The sequence below is a fragment of the Plectropomus leopardus genome, chromosome 1, assembly GCF_026936395.1.
Source record: "Plectropomus leopardus strain MGB_pleo_1.0 chromosome 1, ASM2693639v1, whole genome shotgun sequence".
Lineage (NCBI taxonomy): Eukaryota > Metazoa > Chordata > Actinopteri > Perciformes > Serranidae > Plectropomus > Plectropomus leopardus.
Genome location: NC_142176.1, coordinates 20,791,867 through 20,809,428, shown reverse-complemented (window position 1 = coordinate 20,809,428; position 17,562 = coordinate 20,791,867). Strand labels below are relative to the sequence as shown.

The following is a 17,562-nucleotide window of genomic DNA, read 5'->3' as shown; positions in this document are numbered from 1 at the left end:
TGTTAAAGGATCCAGGTGCAGCCATACAACCATTTAATCCAAGAATACCTTAGATAAAGAGTGCCATATTTATATATATATATATATATATATATATATATATATAGACAGCTGTTCAGACAAAAGCCAAACTGTTTTGGTGCAACTGTACTCAAGCTGTTGCGAGAACTGTCCCGTCACCTTTCATTATCATTATTTAGGTTTAAAGCAGAAAAAAGTAACTCAAATAATAATTATCGTTAGGGCTGCACAGTTAATTAAAATATGGTCAAGTGTGATATCCAAATTGTAGGAGCTGCAATTTTTTTTTATGTTAAGGTAAAATGTGCCACAACATACCATAATAAATGAAGCATTTTTGGTATAGCCCTTGCAAAAATGACATTATCATTATTATGATTTTTTACCACCGAAAATGAAATACAGAAATTATCATTCCCTCTAAAATTGTGACTCATATCGCAAAACCTGTCAAAATAAACAAATTGTTAGCTTTTCTTTTCTTTTCTTTTTTTGGGGGGGCGTGATATCATGCAGCTGTAATAATAGTTTAAATGTTTTTATGTTGATTGGGCTGGTAATCAGTACTCGATGTAGTTGTATAGTTGTCAAGTAGTAGCAAAACTTCTCAAGTCAAACTTTACATGCATTTGATCCTTTTTGTACCCAGATCTTTAAAGAATTGCTATTTGTATGGTTTTGCTTGAGCCAATCACTGTAACCGTGTGATTGGCCCACCACGGCAGCAGCTATAGCTCATACAGTCTGTGATGCGGTGAAGTCGAGCGCGGTGTATTTGATGAAGTCAGCCAAAATTCTACTTGCCCAAAGTTTTTACTTGTAGCTGTACAAATTATTATTTATAAGCAGTTATCAAATTACAACAAAGAGTACAGTTGATTGTTATGTTTCATCTTTATTTTGCCCACATACTCTGATGCCACACAATTAAACCTTTATTTTTCTGAAAAGCTGAAATACTCACTTGGCTTCACTTCAGAATACTTGGTCTTTACCCAATACTATTTTATTGCAAGTGCGGATCAATACTGCGCATGTGCATCTCTCAAAAAAGATGAGAAGGAAGCAAGATGGCTCCTCCTTAGCATTTCCACTGTCAGATTTGAAAAAATAAGCTTTTTGGTAAAAAACAAAACCAAAAAAACATTTCTGCCCAAACAGGCAAGATTTATTAGTCTTCATGGCTTTTTACTTGAATTGGGCAGCCTTTATTGTTTAGCCCTGGGATATCAAATGAAGTAGGAAGAAAAGGTATCAAAAGAGGTACTCTGCTGGGATTGGTATCACTCAAAGGGCACTGGTATTGGTACTGGTGTTGTAGTTTATTAAACAGTACTCTGCCCTCAATGTTGTCAACAACTCTTTGAGGGATTCTCCACAGAGTCAGACTGCGCTTTTTAATGGGCCATGTGTGAATCATAAATCTGGCACACCTGCTTTTTGTGCTCATTTTCTAATCAGCTCAGTCACTGGTGACCCAACTATGCAGAAACAGATAATGAAAAGGTCTCACTGATTTGTGCTGATTTCTTAAGTTCACGGTTCTGACTTTACGGCATGTAAACAAAAAGTCACTTTCGATCTGATCGATCTCATGTTTTCTTTCTGAGATCATATTTTCCGTGCTGATCTGTTAAAGCACACATGTTTGTGTTGCAAGCGTGTGTCCTTCGAAATGTGTTTACGGGGTTTGCGAAGCCCAGGGCTGCTGTTTAAAAGCACACTTTGTGGATCCATCATGCCAGGCACGTGTTCAGCCCGGAGCATCTCTCTCCACGGGCCACTGGCTCCATCATGCCCGGTCCTGTTCAGCTCGTACAGGCAAATGGCCTCCATATGCTCTGGCCCTCCCGCCTCCGTCCACGGACCATAGACACCCAGCAGACAGGATGCAGAACCGTCTTTGCTTTCCTTCTAAAACCCTGCTTTCATTTTTACCATATAACCCTCATTCGCTCTCCTCTCTCATGTCTTGCTCCTCTCTTAAATCTTCAGTCCGTTATAATCTCACAATAATCTGAGGGGCTCCTTTCAGTTCCGGGATCGCGGGGAAACTATCCCGACCACTCAGGGCTGCATGTTCTTTTAACCTCACGAGGAAGCTATGAACTGTTTTTCTCGCTCATTCCACACGCGTCAGGGCTCATTAGTTGTGTTGAAGGAGACACGGGTAGGGAAGCAGGCCAAGCACACTGCATGTGTAGACAAGTGGTTCTCAACTGGTGTTTAGTGGAGCGAACTCAAGTCCGCCCGAAGACTTTGCTACAATGTTATATAAATGTAATTGATAGCAGATGAACGGTTTAATGTCATTTTGTCAGAAGATGTGTTCAGCTTTTAAAGGGATGCAAAGTAAAGTCACCCCATCCAAGAAAGAAAGAACGTATACTGAATTATAATAATGCATGACAAACTGGGAAAAAACGATTCCTGCACGGTTGAGGAGACACAACTGCCATATTCCTTTAGTGGTAAAATGATCAAACTTATTTATTAGAATATCAGGGACTTTTACCCTCTTCATTTAACATAATGAGAAGTATCTTATTCAGTAGGTCTCATGATCTGATGTTTTCCTCTAATTGCACAAATGCTAGTATCAAAATAAATGTTAGATCATAATCATCATCATGTCAGATACCATAACAAGAAACAGAACATGTCTTTGGTTATTTAGAAATGGCAATACCATTGGTTTGTCCATAAAAAGAAGTTTATTTTCAACTGTAATATCTCCTGCTCATTTAACATCTTAGTTAATATTCTAATAACCACTGACAAATGATTATGTTATATAAAATAATATAAATACATCAATGTTTTTCCTAAAATAATATTAGTTTTTATTCTTGCTTCAAAAATTCATTCAAGATTCATTAAAAATGTTTTCATTAAGTCATCAGCAAATTAGTGCAAACAATACAATACCAAACTACATGTTGTTACAAGCCTCAGATAGGCACACACATTCTTGGTTTTCGTATTTAAACTGGTTATACTTTGGCTACAATGAAGATGTAACAGATACAGACCATTTGCAGAGCGGATGTGTCACAGAATGTATCTTTTTACTGCTACACCAACAGCACACACGACATGGGGTTATGTAAGGCAAACAAGATAGTGATTTTTGTGTTTTTGGAAGTGTAGGACTGTTTCCTCAGTTTCTGAACCCCAGCTCACTGCTGTGAAACTTCAACGTTTCTACAGAGTTTGTGTAATATGGGTAAGTTCGGATCTCCAGACCACAGCACACTATAAGATAAAGTTAATGAATAACCACCAGCCTGGTCCAGTCTTCTTTATTGACTATATTGGAAATGAAGTGTTGTAGCAGGTGCTCCACAAACTGTCCGTATCCGTTACGACTTCATTGTAGCCACAGCGTCACTTGTTCACTGTCTTGTTCGATGTTGTCCCTGCTTCTGTCAAAAATGTCTTGTTCAATTCTTAAAACATAGGTCAGCTTTTCCATCAAATCTGTTCTCTGAACAAAAGCCTTTTCCTGGAGGAACAGTATCAACCAAACTTTATAAGTGTACCTTCAAAATGTGTTATTTTGTTTTGTTTTTTCGCAAGAGGATTAAACATGCCACAATAGAGAAACAGAAACAAAACAGAACAGAATTATTTTTTTCTTGTTGGGGGATGCTTGTTAATACAAATAAGTATTTAATTTGACCCGTTTTTTTCTCATACATCACTGTCACCTTTACTTTTAACCTGCAGGTGGTGTCTTTGGTGCAGCTGCTGAGCGATCCTTTCTACCGGACTCTGGAGGGTTTCCAGGTGCTGCTGGAGAAAGAGTGGCTGTCTTTTGGTCACAAGTTCAGCCAGCGCAGCAACCTGAGTCCCAGCAGCCAGGGCGGTGGCTTTACACCAATCTTCCTGCAGTTCCTGGACTGTGTGCACCAGGTGACGTTTACCTTCACAACCCATACAGTTCTCTATACAGTCAAACATCCCCCGCTCCTGCTACGTGACTTCTCTCACTGTTCCCCCCCATGACTTAATACCATTCATACTGTGTTCATGAGCTCATCACATTCCCCAAAAGCATACAGGCGAGGGGGCGATGAGAAATTCAGTCATTATCTATACATTTGGTTTAGTTTTGCACTTTGCATTCCCAGCCCTGGATGTGTAATCTTAACACTGTATTGCACCAGGGAGTGTGCAGGAGGCTGCTGCCCAGATGGTCCGTGAACCCAGTGATCAGCGCTGAGCTGTCTGCTCTTGCGTGTTTCAGCATCCCTTCACATTGCATTGCGTGTTTAGAGCTGCATGTGGAAATTGCAGTTTTGCAGATTGAGAGTCTCAAGGAAGGGTCGGGTCTGCTCCAGGATTTCAGGGGGGGTAGGAATGCATCTCATTCAGCTGAGGTCCAGAGAGCTGCGTCCGCACTGAAATGCTAACTTAAGAGAATGTCGTTGGGTTTTTTTTTCTGTCTCTTGGGGCACAGACCCACTCCCATACACTTACATCAACACATAGTTTCTGCATTTGTCTTTTGAAACCGTAGGCCTGGCAGCTAAGACAGTTTGGCAGGGGTCCTGGGGTCTGGAGAGCTGTAAACATGGGGGGAGAGGGGATTCGGACAAGAGCTGAAAATAGAAGTGCCTCATCTCCAAAACAGCTGTTGTTTTTGCCAATAGACCCAGGTGGCCTCAAATATTCAACACTTCTCTCTCGTTGGCCACCTCACAGCACTGGATGGGAACAATGGAGCCGCAGTCCTGCTGGCTCAGTGTGGATTGTGTCTGGTGGTGATGATATCACTGACCTTTGCCCCCCGCACCAGGACAGGAGACTCTCTTTCCTGTTTCTAATTGGTCATTTATGTGCTGCAGGGATGTGAAGCCACAACAGGAGGACACAATCCAGCTGTCACACACACTCTGACCTCCTCTCTCTGTCTCGTAATCTTTATCCATATTTTCACATCTTTGCAGATTTTGGAGCAACATCCTCTGGAGTTTGAGTTTAATCAGTATTATCTGAAGTTCCTGGCCTATCATCACATCTCTAACCGCTTCAAGAACTTCCTGTTGGACTCAGACTATGAACGCTTGGAACATGGTCAGTGTCCTTTACAACTTAAACCAGGGGGGGTGCTTTCTTAATATTATCTCTTTTTGGACCAAGGAAATGCTGCATTACAGATGGCTGTATGTTACTTTTATATAACCGGTCACATTTTAACAAAGATTACTCAACCAAAATTAATATTTCACCATAAAATTTCCATGCAGGGGAACAAAATTAATAAACACAAGAGTTCCCAGAACTAAATACAACACATACTGTAAGTTCCTTCACTGAAATTGAATCAAGAGCCTGAAATGTTCCTGGTAGTTGCACCATGACTAGATTTTAAAATATACAGCAGCTGTGAAATCTCCCCCAATATATATTACATGTGTTTAAAATATTAGTAAATTGTTGGTATTTGGTAAAATGCAATGGCCCTTATTTTAACTGTCTAATGTACCAACCAGCGCATATCTGAGAACTGAAATCATTTTACGATAGGTTTCGTGTGTCATCCAAAAAATGTTCTTATGTCGCTAATCACAGCATAGGAATGATTATGCATTGATAAATACAGCCACTCAAAATAATCGTTATTTAAATATGCAGCCCCAATATATCCTCGGTTCAGAGTCCTCGCTCCTAGAGTTTATGACATGGAGAGGCTTAATATGGCCAAAGAGAGAAACTCCTCTGAGCGAGGAATAGACAGGCTGATGTTTCAGATCCAGTTTAACCAACTAGTTCTATCTGGCAGCCTGAAAAGTGTGACTTACGAGTGCAGTCTGAAAATAAATCACTGCTTGCATTGCAGTGGACAATTGAACTTAAGGTTTGAATACTTAATATAGACATCAGTGATATGTACCAATCTATAGCTTACATTTAAAGTATTAATAATATTTGCCTATATATTATATAATATTGATATTGTTATAAAATTACACAAAAGCTTCTAATTCTAAAAATCTATTGGGGCTGTTTTTGTGTCAGGCATGACAGGTGGCTGGGGACAGATAGGCGCACCAACTGTGTCTGAAATGAAAACCGGTAAAAATTAAATTGCTTAGGCTACCAATATTTAAATAAAAGTATTAAAATGATAATGATAAATAGAATTAATAAAAGTATTTGCAGGGTTTGAATAATTTCTTTTAATAATGTTTTAATGACGAATGATATAAACATGCTTTGGCTGTCGGTGTTGAAAAATAGAAGTTTCAGATGAATTAGAGCCGGCAGTGGTGGTTTTCAGCCTTCAGTCAGCCTGCAGTAAGTCAAGCTGTGATGGAGAGCGCACAGATGTAGGCTGTTATAAAATATGATATTTTCTCACATTTGCTATACATTTTTAAGTGATTAATATGGGGGTGCAAACATGTAGATGACAGTCAAAATATGATCTTATGAATCCAACACAGCAAAATTTAATTTGCTGCACCGCAAGTCCATACAGACTCAAACCTGCAGACATGGGTTAAAACTAGACACGAGATTTGACCAAAACCTCTCCTCACATCCACATTGATAAATGCAGAGGTTTGCGTGTAAATGACAGAATGCCCAGTTTTCTGTTGTAATTTAATTTAACTTAATTATGACGTGAGATTTGCTTGAAGATCAAATGTGTTTAAATCTCCACTGATGATGGTAGCTTGCCAAAACCTTCTCTCATGTCCTATAATATAGAACATAAACTGCTTTTATTTAAACCACATTTATGACCAGAGTGTTGCATCAGCCAAAACGATCTGTGAGATTAATTGGCCCATGTGCTCAACAGCCTCTCCTTTATGTTTTTTCGCAGGCACATTGTTTGAGGACAAAGGTGATAAACAGGCCCGCAGAGGCATCTGTATCTGGGAGTGCATCAACAGGATGCACAGGAGGAGTCCCATCTTCTTCAACTATCTGTACAGCCCTTCAGAGAGCATTGTAAGTTTCTCTGTCTGCCTCTCTGTCCTTAATGTTGCAGAGCTTTCCATGCATCTGACAGCTACAGCTCCCACACTAAAGAGCGATGATGTGGTTGAACTCTCTTGTGTTATCATATATATTAAAAACAAAATATTAACTCCTATTGTAAAAAGCTTGTCAGCCAGAGAAAATTCAGCTGGCTTAGAAACTGCTGTGCACTCTTTTATTTTCTGAACATAATTACATTTTTAATTTTTACTAAGAATTATATAAAAAAAACACAATTGGTATACCATAGCCTTTACAACAAAAGTCCACTTCAAACGTAAATATATTAAATTATGATGTGTACTTACATTTTTCACATTAGATATTACTGACAATTTCAGTGGTGGAAAAAAATTAAGTACATTTGTAAAAGTACTGTACGTTAAGGTACTTAACTTTTGAAGTAGCATTTTATGGGGGTAGTGGTTAGTAAGGTAGTTAAAATTTACCAGCTGCAAAATCATGATTACACATTAATTACACATTGCAGAAAACATAACAGAGACTTGACAAGATGCTCCCCACAAGATTCACAAAGCAGATTAATGCACCTTACTCACTGTTATTTCACAGCATTCTGCCTTTACAAATCATAAACTTTTTGATTATCCTCATCAAGACATTGTGCTGCATAATATTTTACCCTTTTTTTCTTAACATTATACACCATAGTTCACCAGTTCAGCAGATTTATTCAAACGTCTATTCTGTAGGTGATCCTGAAGCCTTCGATCAGCATCCCCAGCCTGAATAAATGGGATTACTTCACAGACGAGTCTCTGTCCACGGGGCCATGTTACGACTGGGGGATGATGGCTGCAAGGTCGGACAGCTCTGAAGAAGTGGACACACTGTCTAACAGTAAGAGGAGGATCGTCTGGCCGTGTTACAGCAGTGTGAACCGCGCCCAGCCTGACGCCATCACCAAACTCCTCACTGTAAGAATTTGTCACCAAAACTTTGATCTTCGTTTGATTTTGTTCGTTCATATATTACATGTCACTTTTTTTTTTATCTTTCATGTTTGGTGCTGATGCTGCAGGATGTTGGGAGGCTGGAGGGTGAGCTGAACCAGGCCTCTGAGAAATGGCAGACAACTCTAGAGAGAGTTCGAATCAGTGTTCAGGAGGACCTTGCACAAGAAGGAAATGTGCGTGTTAGAAGATGAATGATGACATATATCAGGAATTTCCATATACTTCAAATCCTAGTTGTTAAATTGTGTAAAACTGTTCTTTTCCCACGTATATTTTTGGTATCCCGTGTGTCTGCAGCTCCGTAAACAGTCCTCAGTGTCCATCTCAGGCCTCATTCCCACGTCCAGCCTGCAGGCCTTCCAGCGGCGCTCCATGCTGCACCTGCCAGACAGTGGGCTGGGTGAAGACCGCAGCACCTCCGCGGCCAACGGTATCAACCGCCGCGCTGCAACACTTTACAACCAGTTCACCCCCAAGAGTGAGGAGAACAGGTGGGTCGTGAACTTCCTGAGTGCCGGAACAAATAAGAAGTTCACATTTGATTCCCTTAAAACTGCTGCCGAGGGGCCAGTCCAGTTTTGGAAGATGAATCAGTGCTGTGGAATGTGTTTGTGTGTGTGTGTGTGTGTGTGTGTGTGTGTGTGTGTGTGTGTGTGTGTGTGTGTGTGTGTGTGTCATGTTTGTGAGGATTTTCTGTACTCTGTTAAACTCTGGGTGTGTAATTTTACAATTACTGCGAGGTTAAAGTACAGTCTCTTGGCTCTAATATCTGGATCTTTCCGTCTGAGTTGGACAGAAAAATTTCATGTTTCACGTTCCAAGTAATGTTTTGACAGACAAAAGTTTCAACAGATGAAGTGAATCAGAAACACTTAACATTTAATAAATATTTTGAAGCTTAGAAACAATATTATCCGTAACTCATATAATTCATCCAGAACTCCTGAAATCCTTTACATTATTCTAATTTCCTGTCAATGGACTTGCAGTAGTATAGAACCTTTTTAGTTTTCTGACCACTCAACATGGTCTTTAGTCTGCTTGCCAAAATCACCCATTTACATACACATCAATACACTGGGTGGTCAAGGCTACCATACAAGGTGCCACCTGCCACTCACTTTAACATTCACATGCACTCACCCATAGGGATGTGCATGATTAGTCGACTAAACCATTAAATGCTGCTACCACGGCTAAAACAAACCCCAAATCAGTTGAACTCATTCTTAAATTAATTATTGTATTATACGATTGTGTTCATCCATTTAAAATGCCGTTGTAATAATCAGGCATGTTTTCTGAAGAATAACATTCCTATAAAATATTATTTTCATCCATCCATTCATTCATTGTTGTCCACTTATCCGAGGCCGGGTCTTGGGGGCAACAGATGGAGCAGAGCATTCTAGATGTCCCTCTGCCCAACAACGCTTTCCAGCTCCTCTTGGGGGACCTCAAGGTGTTCCCAGGCCAGATGAGATATGTAATCCCTCCAGTGCGTTCTGGGTCTGCCCTGAAAACCTCCAGCGGGAGGCACCCAGGAGGCATCCTGATCAGATGCCCAAACCACCTTAACTGGCCACTTTCGACGTGAAGGAGCAGCGGCTCTACTCCGAGCTCCTTCCAGATGTCCAAGCTTCTCACCCTATTTCTAAGGCTGAACCCAGTCACCCTGCGTAGGAAACTCATTTCAGCCATTTGTATCCGCGATCTCATCCTTTCGGTCACTACCCAGAGCTCATAACCATAGGTGAGGGTTGAGGAGTAGATGGGCTGGTAAATCGAGAGCATTGCCTTCCGGCTCAGCTCTTTCTTTACCACGACAGTCCGATGCAATTCCTGCATAACTGCAGATGCCACACCAAACCGGCTATCCATCTCATGCTCCTTTCTACCCTCACTCATGAACAAGACCGCAAGATACTTGAACTTCTTCGCTTGGAGCAGCAACTCTCCCCCCACCCAGAGGGGACAGTCCACTGTTTTCCAACAGAGAACCATGGCCTCAGATTTGGAGGTGCTGACTCTCATCCTGACTGCAACAACCCCAGTGCATGCTGGAGGTCACAGTGTGATGACAACAGAACCATATCATCTGCAAACGGCAGAGATGCAATTCTGAGGTCCCCAAACCGAACCCCTTCCTCCCCCTGGCTGTGCCTTGAGATCCTGTCCATGAAAACAACGAACAGAATTGGAGACAAGGGACAACCCTGGCAAAGGAACATGTTTGACTTTATGCTGCATATGTGGACACAGCTCTCACTTTGGTCATATTCAGGGACCAGATGGCTCGTAGAAGCGACCCCGGCATCCCGTATTCCCGTATTCCCACAGTACCCCCCACAAGAACCACGAGGAATGCTGTCTTAGGCCTTCCCCCAGTCCACAAAACACATGTAGATCGGATGGGCAAACTCCCACGTCCCCTCCAGGAGCCTCGCAAGGATAAAGAGCTGGTCCACGGTTCAACAACCAGGACGGAATCCGCATTGGTGAATGAATCCGAGGTTCGACAATCGGTCTGAGCCCCCTTTTCAGCACCTTGGAGTAAACTTTTCTGGGGAGGCTGAGTAGTGTAATTCCCTGATAGTTGGAGCACACCTTCTGGTCTCCTTTTTTAAACATGGGAACCACCACCCCAGTCAGCCCTACAATGTCCAGAGCCTTCAGCATCTCAGGGCGAATCTCATCCACACCAGGCGCCTTGCCACTGAGGAGATTTTGACTACCTCAGCAACCTCTGCCAGGGATATGGATGAAGGTTCCCTCAAGCCCTCAGACTCTGCCTCCTCCACAGAGAACCTGATGGCTGGAATCAGGAGTTCCTCAAAGTGTTCCTTCCACCGCTCGACAATATGCCCAGTCCGGGTCAGCAGTTCTCCTCTCCTGCTGACGACAGCCTGAGACAAACCCTGCTTTCCCCTCTGGAGACGTCTCATGGTTTGCCAGATCTTCCTTGAGGCCAACCCAAAGTCCTCCTCCATGGCTTCCCCGAATTCCTCCCACATTCGAGTTTTTGCTTTGGCGACATGCCTCAGCTACAGCCCTCCAGGCCAAGAAAGCTCGAAAGGCCTCCTTCTTCAGCCTGACGGCCTCCTTCACTGCTGGTGTCCACCAGCTGGTCTTCAGGTTGCCGCCACAACAAGCACCAACGATCTTCTGACCTCACATTCTAGCAGCAATTTCCACAATGGAGGTTTTGAACACAGGCCACTTGGTTTCCATGTCCTCAACCTCTCCGGGGATGCGCGAGAATTTCCTCCGAAGGTGTGAGTTGACCTGATGGACTGGGGCTTCCGCCAGGCGTTCCCAGTTCACCCTCACTACACATTTAGGTTGACCGGGTCTGTCCAGGAGCCTCCCTGGCAACTTGATTCAACTGACCACGAGGTGGTGATCAGTTAACAGCTCTGCTCCTCTCTTCACCATAGTGTCCAAGACATACGGCCGCAGATCAGATGACACGACCACAATGTCGATCATCGATCTTTGGCCTAGGGAGCTCTGGTACCAAGTAAAATTATGAACATCGCTCCACTCGGGTTCTGATCGGGCAGGCCATTATTATTTTATTATTTTTAACAGTAATATATTTTTTTTTTTTTCAATCATTTTAATTGATAGCTTTTTATTTATTAAATTGTTGTCATGTTTTGTAGGATAATGTGCAATAAGGCACAGTGCAGAATGCCATGTATGTCAGTGGCATTTAAAAGATAATTTGTTCTTTGAAAAATGTGAAAACTGTTTTAAGTAGCTTCTATTATATACAGGGCAGATTTTCCAATTAGTTCTAACTCTTAAGCCAGAGCCACCCTGTTTACTCTCCTGTGGGGGAGCCATATTATTGACACTGATACCTTTGATATCTTGCTCTATTGTTGTTTTTGTGCACATAAAAGAAATGTCTATGTTGAAACTTCTTGACATGTAGTTGATCATTTGTATGCACGGTTGACAGTTGTCAGTTTTGTAAGCACACTTGTCAGTGAAAATGAAAGTAAACCCCATATTCACTTTGGTGTTTGCCTCACTATATGTGAGCTATGTTGGCGTTGTGTCTTTTGGATGCCTGCTGCATACAGTCTGGCACCTGGACACTACCTTTTTATAAAGTCCCGACCTCACCTGAGAGCTTTAGGGGTACATGCCCATAAACACACAACAACAAAAAAGAAAGAAAATACAGGCAGAGGGCAGAGTCTCTGCAGAGAAATTAACTTCTAAACACAGAAATTCTTTCTGAGTAAATTATCAAATACTGTATTTTATATGTAAATGGGTTTCATGGATTTTAAAAAGTTGAAATGTGAGAATTGAAATCTTCATGAGAATATCTGGAAAGAAGATACATTAAATAATCTGGTCTCTCCTAGTATGGGGTAACACAACACCCATCTCTGGCCTCTTTATTCAGCTGGAACATAATGTACAAACAGTGCTGGAGTTGTTCTTGTGTATATGGCAAAACATGCCAGCAGGGCTTTCTGTTCCTTCTGTTTTATATGCAACAACTCAGCTGTGATTATAAGCAGGGATAACAAGTGAAATAAAAATGTGGATTAACCTTTGCAATTCAAAACGTTGAAACATAACATCCAGGATTTCACCTTGTGTTCTTGTTCAGGTCTTATGAGGGGATCCTGTACAAACGTGGCGCGCTGCTGAAAGGCTGGAAACCTCGCTGGTTTGTGTTGGACATTACGAAACACCAGGTAAGCCGAGCTGCACCACATTCACGCTTAAAAGAAAACACCAAACCCTCACCTGAGTGACGGGCTGCAGGTTAACTTTCATGTGTTCACAGATGAGGTACTACGACACTGGGGAGGACACAAACTGCAGAGGCCACATCGATCTGGCGGAGGTTGAGTCTGTGATGATCGCTGCGCCAACCATAGGAGCTCCCAAACACATCAGTGAAAAAGCTTTCTTTGACGTGAGTACAATTTCCATTCAAATATCCACTAGATGTAGCCGTTGTGTATAATAGTCAATAATAGTAATGTTGTTGAGAGTTGTTTTGCTGGTATTTCAGTGTTTTAAACGTATATTGGAAACACTTACAGTTCATTATTCTAACCTTTATTTAAACAGTGAAGGCCATTGAGCACAAACTGTCTTTGACAAGGACGCCTTGATTACATTACAAATTAAAACAACAAAAACACACTACAATGTTCATCAACAAAACGTGAGAAGTATGGCCAATACCAAAGTGCACATTAAAAACACACAATAGGCACTAGATACATCAACAAATACTCCAAAACATCAACACAGAGGACAAAATCAATTCAAAGACAACACATTGAAAGGGATTAGTGTGTCTAATTTTAACACTTGTGTGGGGCAAGATACCAGAAATTTATCAAGTAGTGCTTTGTAAATAAAAAGAATACAGTGCTGGTCTCTTCTTGCTGCCAGTGACTGCAAACCATCTTTCCCATACAGTATATAATGATGTGTCCTAAAGCCATAAGTTTAAAAACAAGTCTACTTAATGTATGCACTGTGCAGCTGTATTGTCTAGGAAAATAAAAGTACTGTATCGGGACTTGGTATTGACAGATACTAAATATGAAATTACTCTCATCGGGATCAGGGGCAAAAAAAACATGATCGGGACATCCCTAGTCTCCATTTTGCTTACATCTTCTTCTTCATGAGGTCACATGAGGTGGTGCATTCATGCTCCCTCTTTCACAATATAGTCCTAATAATATCATGTAGTGAGTCATGCCTGTTAGTTTTGCGGGCATGTCAAAGTGGTAGGAGACCATGGGGTAGACCTCGGAAGTCGCTGAAGGGTTACATATCTCATCTGGCCTGGGAACGCCTCAAGATCCTCCAAGAGGAGTTGCAAAACCTTGCAAGGGAGAGGCATATCTGAAAAACCCTGCTCAGCCTGCTGGCCTGTAGTCCTGCTCCAGTAATGCAGATAATAATGAATGCATGGATGGACTATGCGATGCGCCATTCTGATGTCTGGAGGGCGGATGTTTTCGTGCTGTCCATGCGTTCGGCACATTCTTGTGAACTCCTTTTCTCAAGATTGCCTCCATGGAGTTTCTTCAAATTTGACACAAACTTTCAATTGAACTCAGTTATGAGCTCTTGTGAATGCAATGTCTCTAGAAATCCTCAAGGGAGTTTTTTTTTTTTTCAAATTTGGCTCAAACTTTCACTTGGACTCAAGGATGAACTCTTTAAATTTTGTAAGTCGAAGGTCAAGGTCACAGTGACCTTGCATTTGTCTCACTCTTGTGAGCAATATACCTTGAGGGAATTTCTTAAAATTTGGCACAAACATTCGGGTAGACTCAACTCAACTTGACTGGTACACAGAGGCAACCCCATGGTATAACCCAATTTCAAAATCGGGAAGGATTTAAAAACTCCTGTAGTCTCTTGTAGCTTTAGATATTAACTTTTCTGTCAGTGTGGAGAACGAGAAGGTCATCTGATGTGTCATTTGTAACACATTCAAGTCTGTTCTGTCCCTTTGGTCCGCATCTAACCCTTGCTGTATGATACATCTCTAGCTGAAGACCAGCAAGCGAGTCTATAACTTCTGCGCTTCAGATGCGCCCAGCGCTCAGCTGTGGATGGACAAGATCCAGAACTGCATCTCTGATGCCTGAGCAGAAAACCTCAAAACCTGAACGCCAACGTTAACGTCGTTTAAGGGGCGGCATCAAATGGTTGAGAGCAGAGATGTGACAGCCGCTCGACTCGGCTTTCAGATGTCTTGAATTTGGGGACCACAATGAACAAAGTGCCTGGTTTTGGCGGATGATCATACACCCTTCTGCCTGTTACTTAGCAGCTGGTCAGGCTGTCGTCACCCCGCTTCAGTTAGAGTCGGTTGAACACATACGTCTGTGTTGTCAGCTTCCTCGTCCACACCTCCAACAGCAACGATATGACGATAAGCTGACATTTTAGAGGACTGCACTACCAAGGAAATGCTATCCTACTTAAGCTGTATATAGATCAAAGCAATATCACTGGCCATTCAAACTGTGGGTTAAATTTTAGACTTAAAAAAATGTAGAATATAGCCTATTAAATCATTTCTATCAGATATTTTACTATGAGGAAACGGTTATTGCTGCTTAAAAAATACGTATGAACCGCCAAAAACTCAGAGATTTTAATGCACAACATGAAAAGCAATTTGTTTGCACTTAGCTCTTAAGTATGCACTCCTTATCAAATAAAGATTTTCTAACAGATGCAGACAGCGAGGCTAAAGGCATTACTCTACATTGTACATACGATTCATCAAGACAGAGAAAATTGAAAGAATTTGCACAGTGAGTTCAAAAGAGTAACCTGACATTTTTTCTATTTAAATACGTGGTGTTTTCTCTGTTTTGTTGAATGCTTTATTGACTTCCGGATAACACGTGTCTCATGTAATGTAAATTATTATTTTTTATTAAAAGTGTGTAAGTGTAATGGCTTCATGTTTTTTGTAAATACCTGTGTGACATTTCATTTTATATACTGTATGATGTACTGAACATAAGTACGAAAGTATACTTTTCTAACCTTAATTCTGATGTGACCAACAAATCTTTTTTTAATGTGTCAACCTAAGTGGCCTGTTCCCTGTTCATTTGTGATGAAACATTGTTCTTAAAAATGAAATGAATTTTTGTCTGTTCGGATTGTCCAAATAGGCTCTGTGTCTTTTAAGGGCTTTTAAAGAAGTAAATGAATATATCATGTAGGACACTGTGGTCCTTCATGATAGATCCTTGTCTCGTCTGTTCCATTTGTGCAACCGATACAGGGTCATTAAAAAAAAATTGCAAATTGAACTACTCAAAGATGTCAAAGACTTTTTTTGTTAGTGTATCTTCATACAATGTTTTGTGGTGACACTAATTTGTTTTTGAAATAAACCAGACATACTTGAAACTAACCATTGTTTGCATTCTGGTTTAACTGAGTGACTATTATCGGGTTTGCTCATGTATTGTGTAAAAAAAAATACCACAATGCTAAAATAATCTGTTAGCCCTGCGTACAAAGTTTTATTTAAGTGGAAGACCATAAGATTTATCATCAAAATGAATTAAGGTGAAAGCAAAAAGTAAAAGAACGATAAAAGAGCGGCTCTTTTGAGCATTTAACACCGGGATAAAGTTTTTACAACATACTTTACAACAACTTGACATTTTCTTTGACATGCTATATTAGGACATTTTGACTCATTGTACAATGAATGTGTCCATCATACTATGAAGACATTGTCCAGTGTTGTCAACCTGCCATACTGAACTTTATTCAGTATATGATGTATGATGATGATGTATATGATGTTATTTCGTGATTGTTGTTGACACATTATACTATATACTACATTTTGACAATATTGTGACATCTGTTGATTTTTACGACATACTCTACGATGACTTTTTTCAACATTTTTGTCATTTGTTTCCATGACTTTTGAGGACATACTATAATACTACATTTAAAAGGACTATTGAATTAATAGTATACTATGATTTTTGTGATGTTTTTTGACTAATGCTATACTGTCACTTTTTAAAAAAAAACTATTGATAACATACTACACTATAACTTTTTTCACAATTTTGGAGGACATAATGTAGTGTACTATTTTTTAAGCCATTTCGGGCAAAATATTTTTCTATAGCTTTCTAATTCCGGTCTGTTTTTCCACGTTTTAATGCTATGGCGTTTCTAATCATGCTTATTTATGCTCTTTTGAGGTGTTAAAAGTTGTTTTTGGGTCATGTCATTTTTGGACATTTTTGCCATACTATAGCCTTGCTTTTTTTTTTTTGGTCGTTTTTTTGACATGTCATATTTTGGTGTTTTTGACTGTTTTTGCACGTTTTAATGCTATGGCGTTTCTCAGCAGGCTATTTTATGCTGTTTTGAGGTGTTAAAAATTGTTTTTGGGTCATGTCATTTTTGGACATTTTTGCCATACTATAGCCTTGCTTTTTTTTTGGTTGTTTTTTTGACATGTCATATTTTGGTGTTTTTGACTGTTTTTGCACGTTTTAATGCTATGGCGTTTCTCAGCAGGCTATTTTATGCTGTTTTGAGGTGTTTAGAATTGTTTTTGGGACATGTCATTTTTGGAAATTTTTGCCATACTATAGCCTTGCTTTTTTTTTTTTGGTTGTTTTTTTGACGTGTCATATTTTGGTGTTTTTGACTGTTTTTGCACGTTTTAATGCTATGGCGTTTCTCAGTAGGCTATTTTATGCTGTTTTGAGGTGTTAAAAATTGTTTTTGGGTCATGTCATTTTTGGAAATTTTTGCCATACTATAGCCTTGCTTTTTTTTTGGTCGTTTTTTTGACATGTCATATTTTGGTGTTTTTGACTGTTTTTGCACGTTTTAATGCTATGGCGTTTCTCAGCAGGCTATTTTATGCTGTTTTGAGGTGTTTAGAATTGTTTTTGGGACATGTCATTTTTGGAAATTTTTGCCATACTATAGCCTTGCTTTTTTTTTTTTGGTCGTTTTTTTGACATGTCATATTTTGGTGTTTTTGACTGTTTTTGCACGT

The 17,562-nt window shown here is 40.4% G+C and overlaps 1 protein-coding gene across 3 annotated transcripts in view; it reads left to right on the top strand.

Moving 5' to 3' along the window:
• The window catches only part of sbf2 (SET binding factor 2), a 127,767-nt gene extending 111,834 nt beyond the window's left edge, over positions 1-15,933 (top strand). For all 3 annotated transcript variants that reach the window (XM_088077483.1, XM_042486169.2, XM_042486090.2), the window contains 9 exons: positions 3,751-3,936; positions 4,974-5,100; positions 6,860-6,987; positions 7,731-7,955; positions 8,060-8,167; positions 8,292-8,485; positions 12,628-12,715; positions 12,808-12,939; positions 14,546-15,933. In XM_088077483.1, the coding sequence (XP_087933609.1) occupies positions 3,751-3,936; positions 4,974-5,100; positions 6,860-6,987; positions 7,731-7,955; positions 8,060-8,167; positions 8,292-8,485; positions 12,628-12,715; positions 12,808-12,939; positions 14,546-14,644 (1,287 nt within the window). In that variant the 3' untranslated portion in view covers positions 14,645-15,933. The remainder of the gene's footprint in view (positions 1-3,750; positions 3,937-4,973; positions 5,101-6,859; positions 6,988-7,730; positions 7,956-8,059; positions 8,168-8,291; positions 8,486-12,627; positions 12,716-12,807; positions 12,940-14,545) is intronic.
• The last annotated feature ends 1,629 nt before the right edge of the window (positions 15,934-17,562 follow it).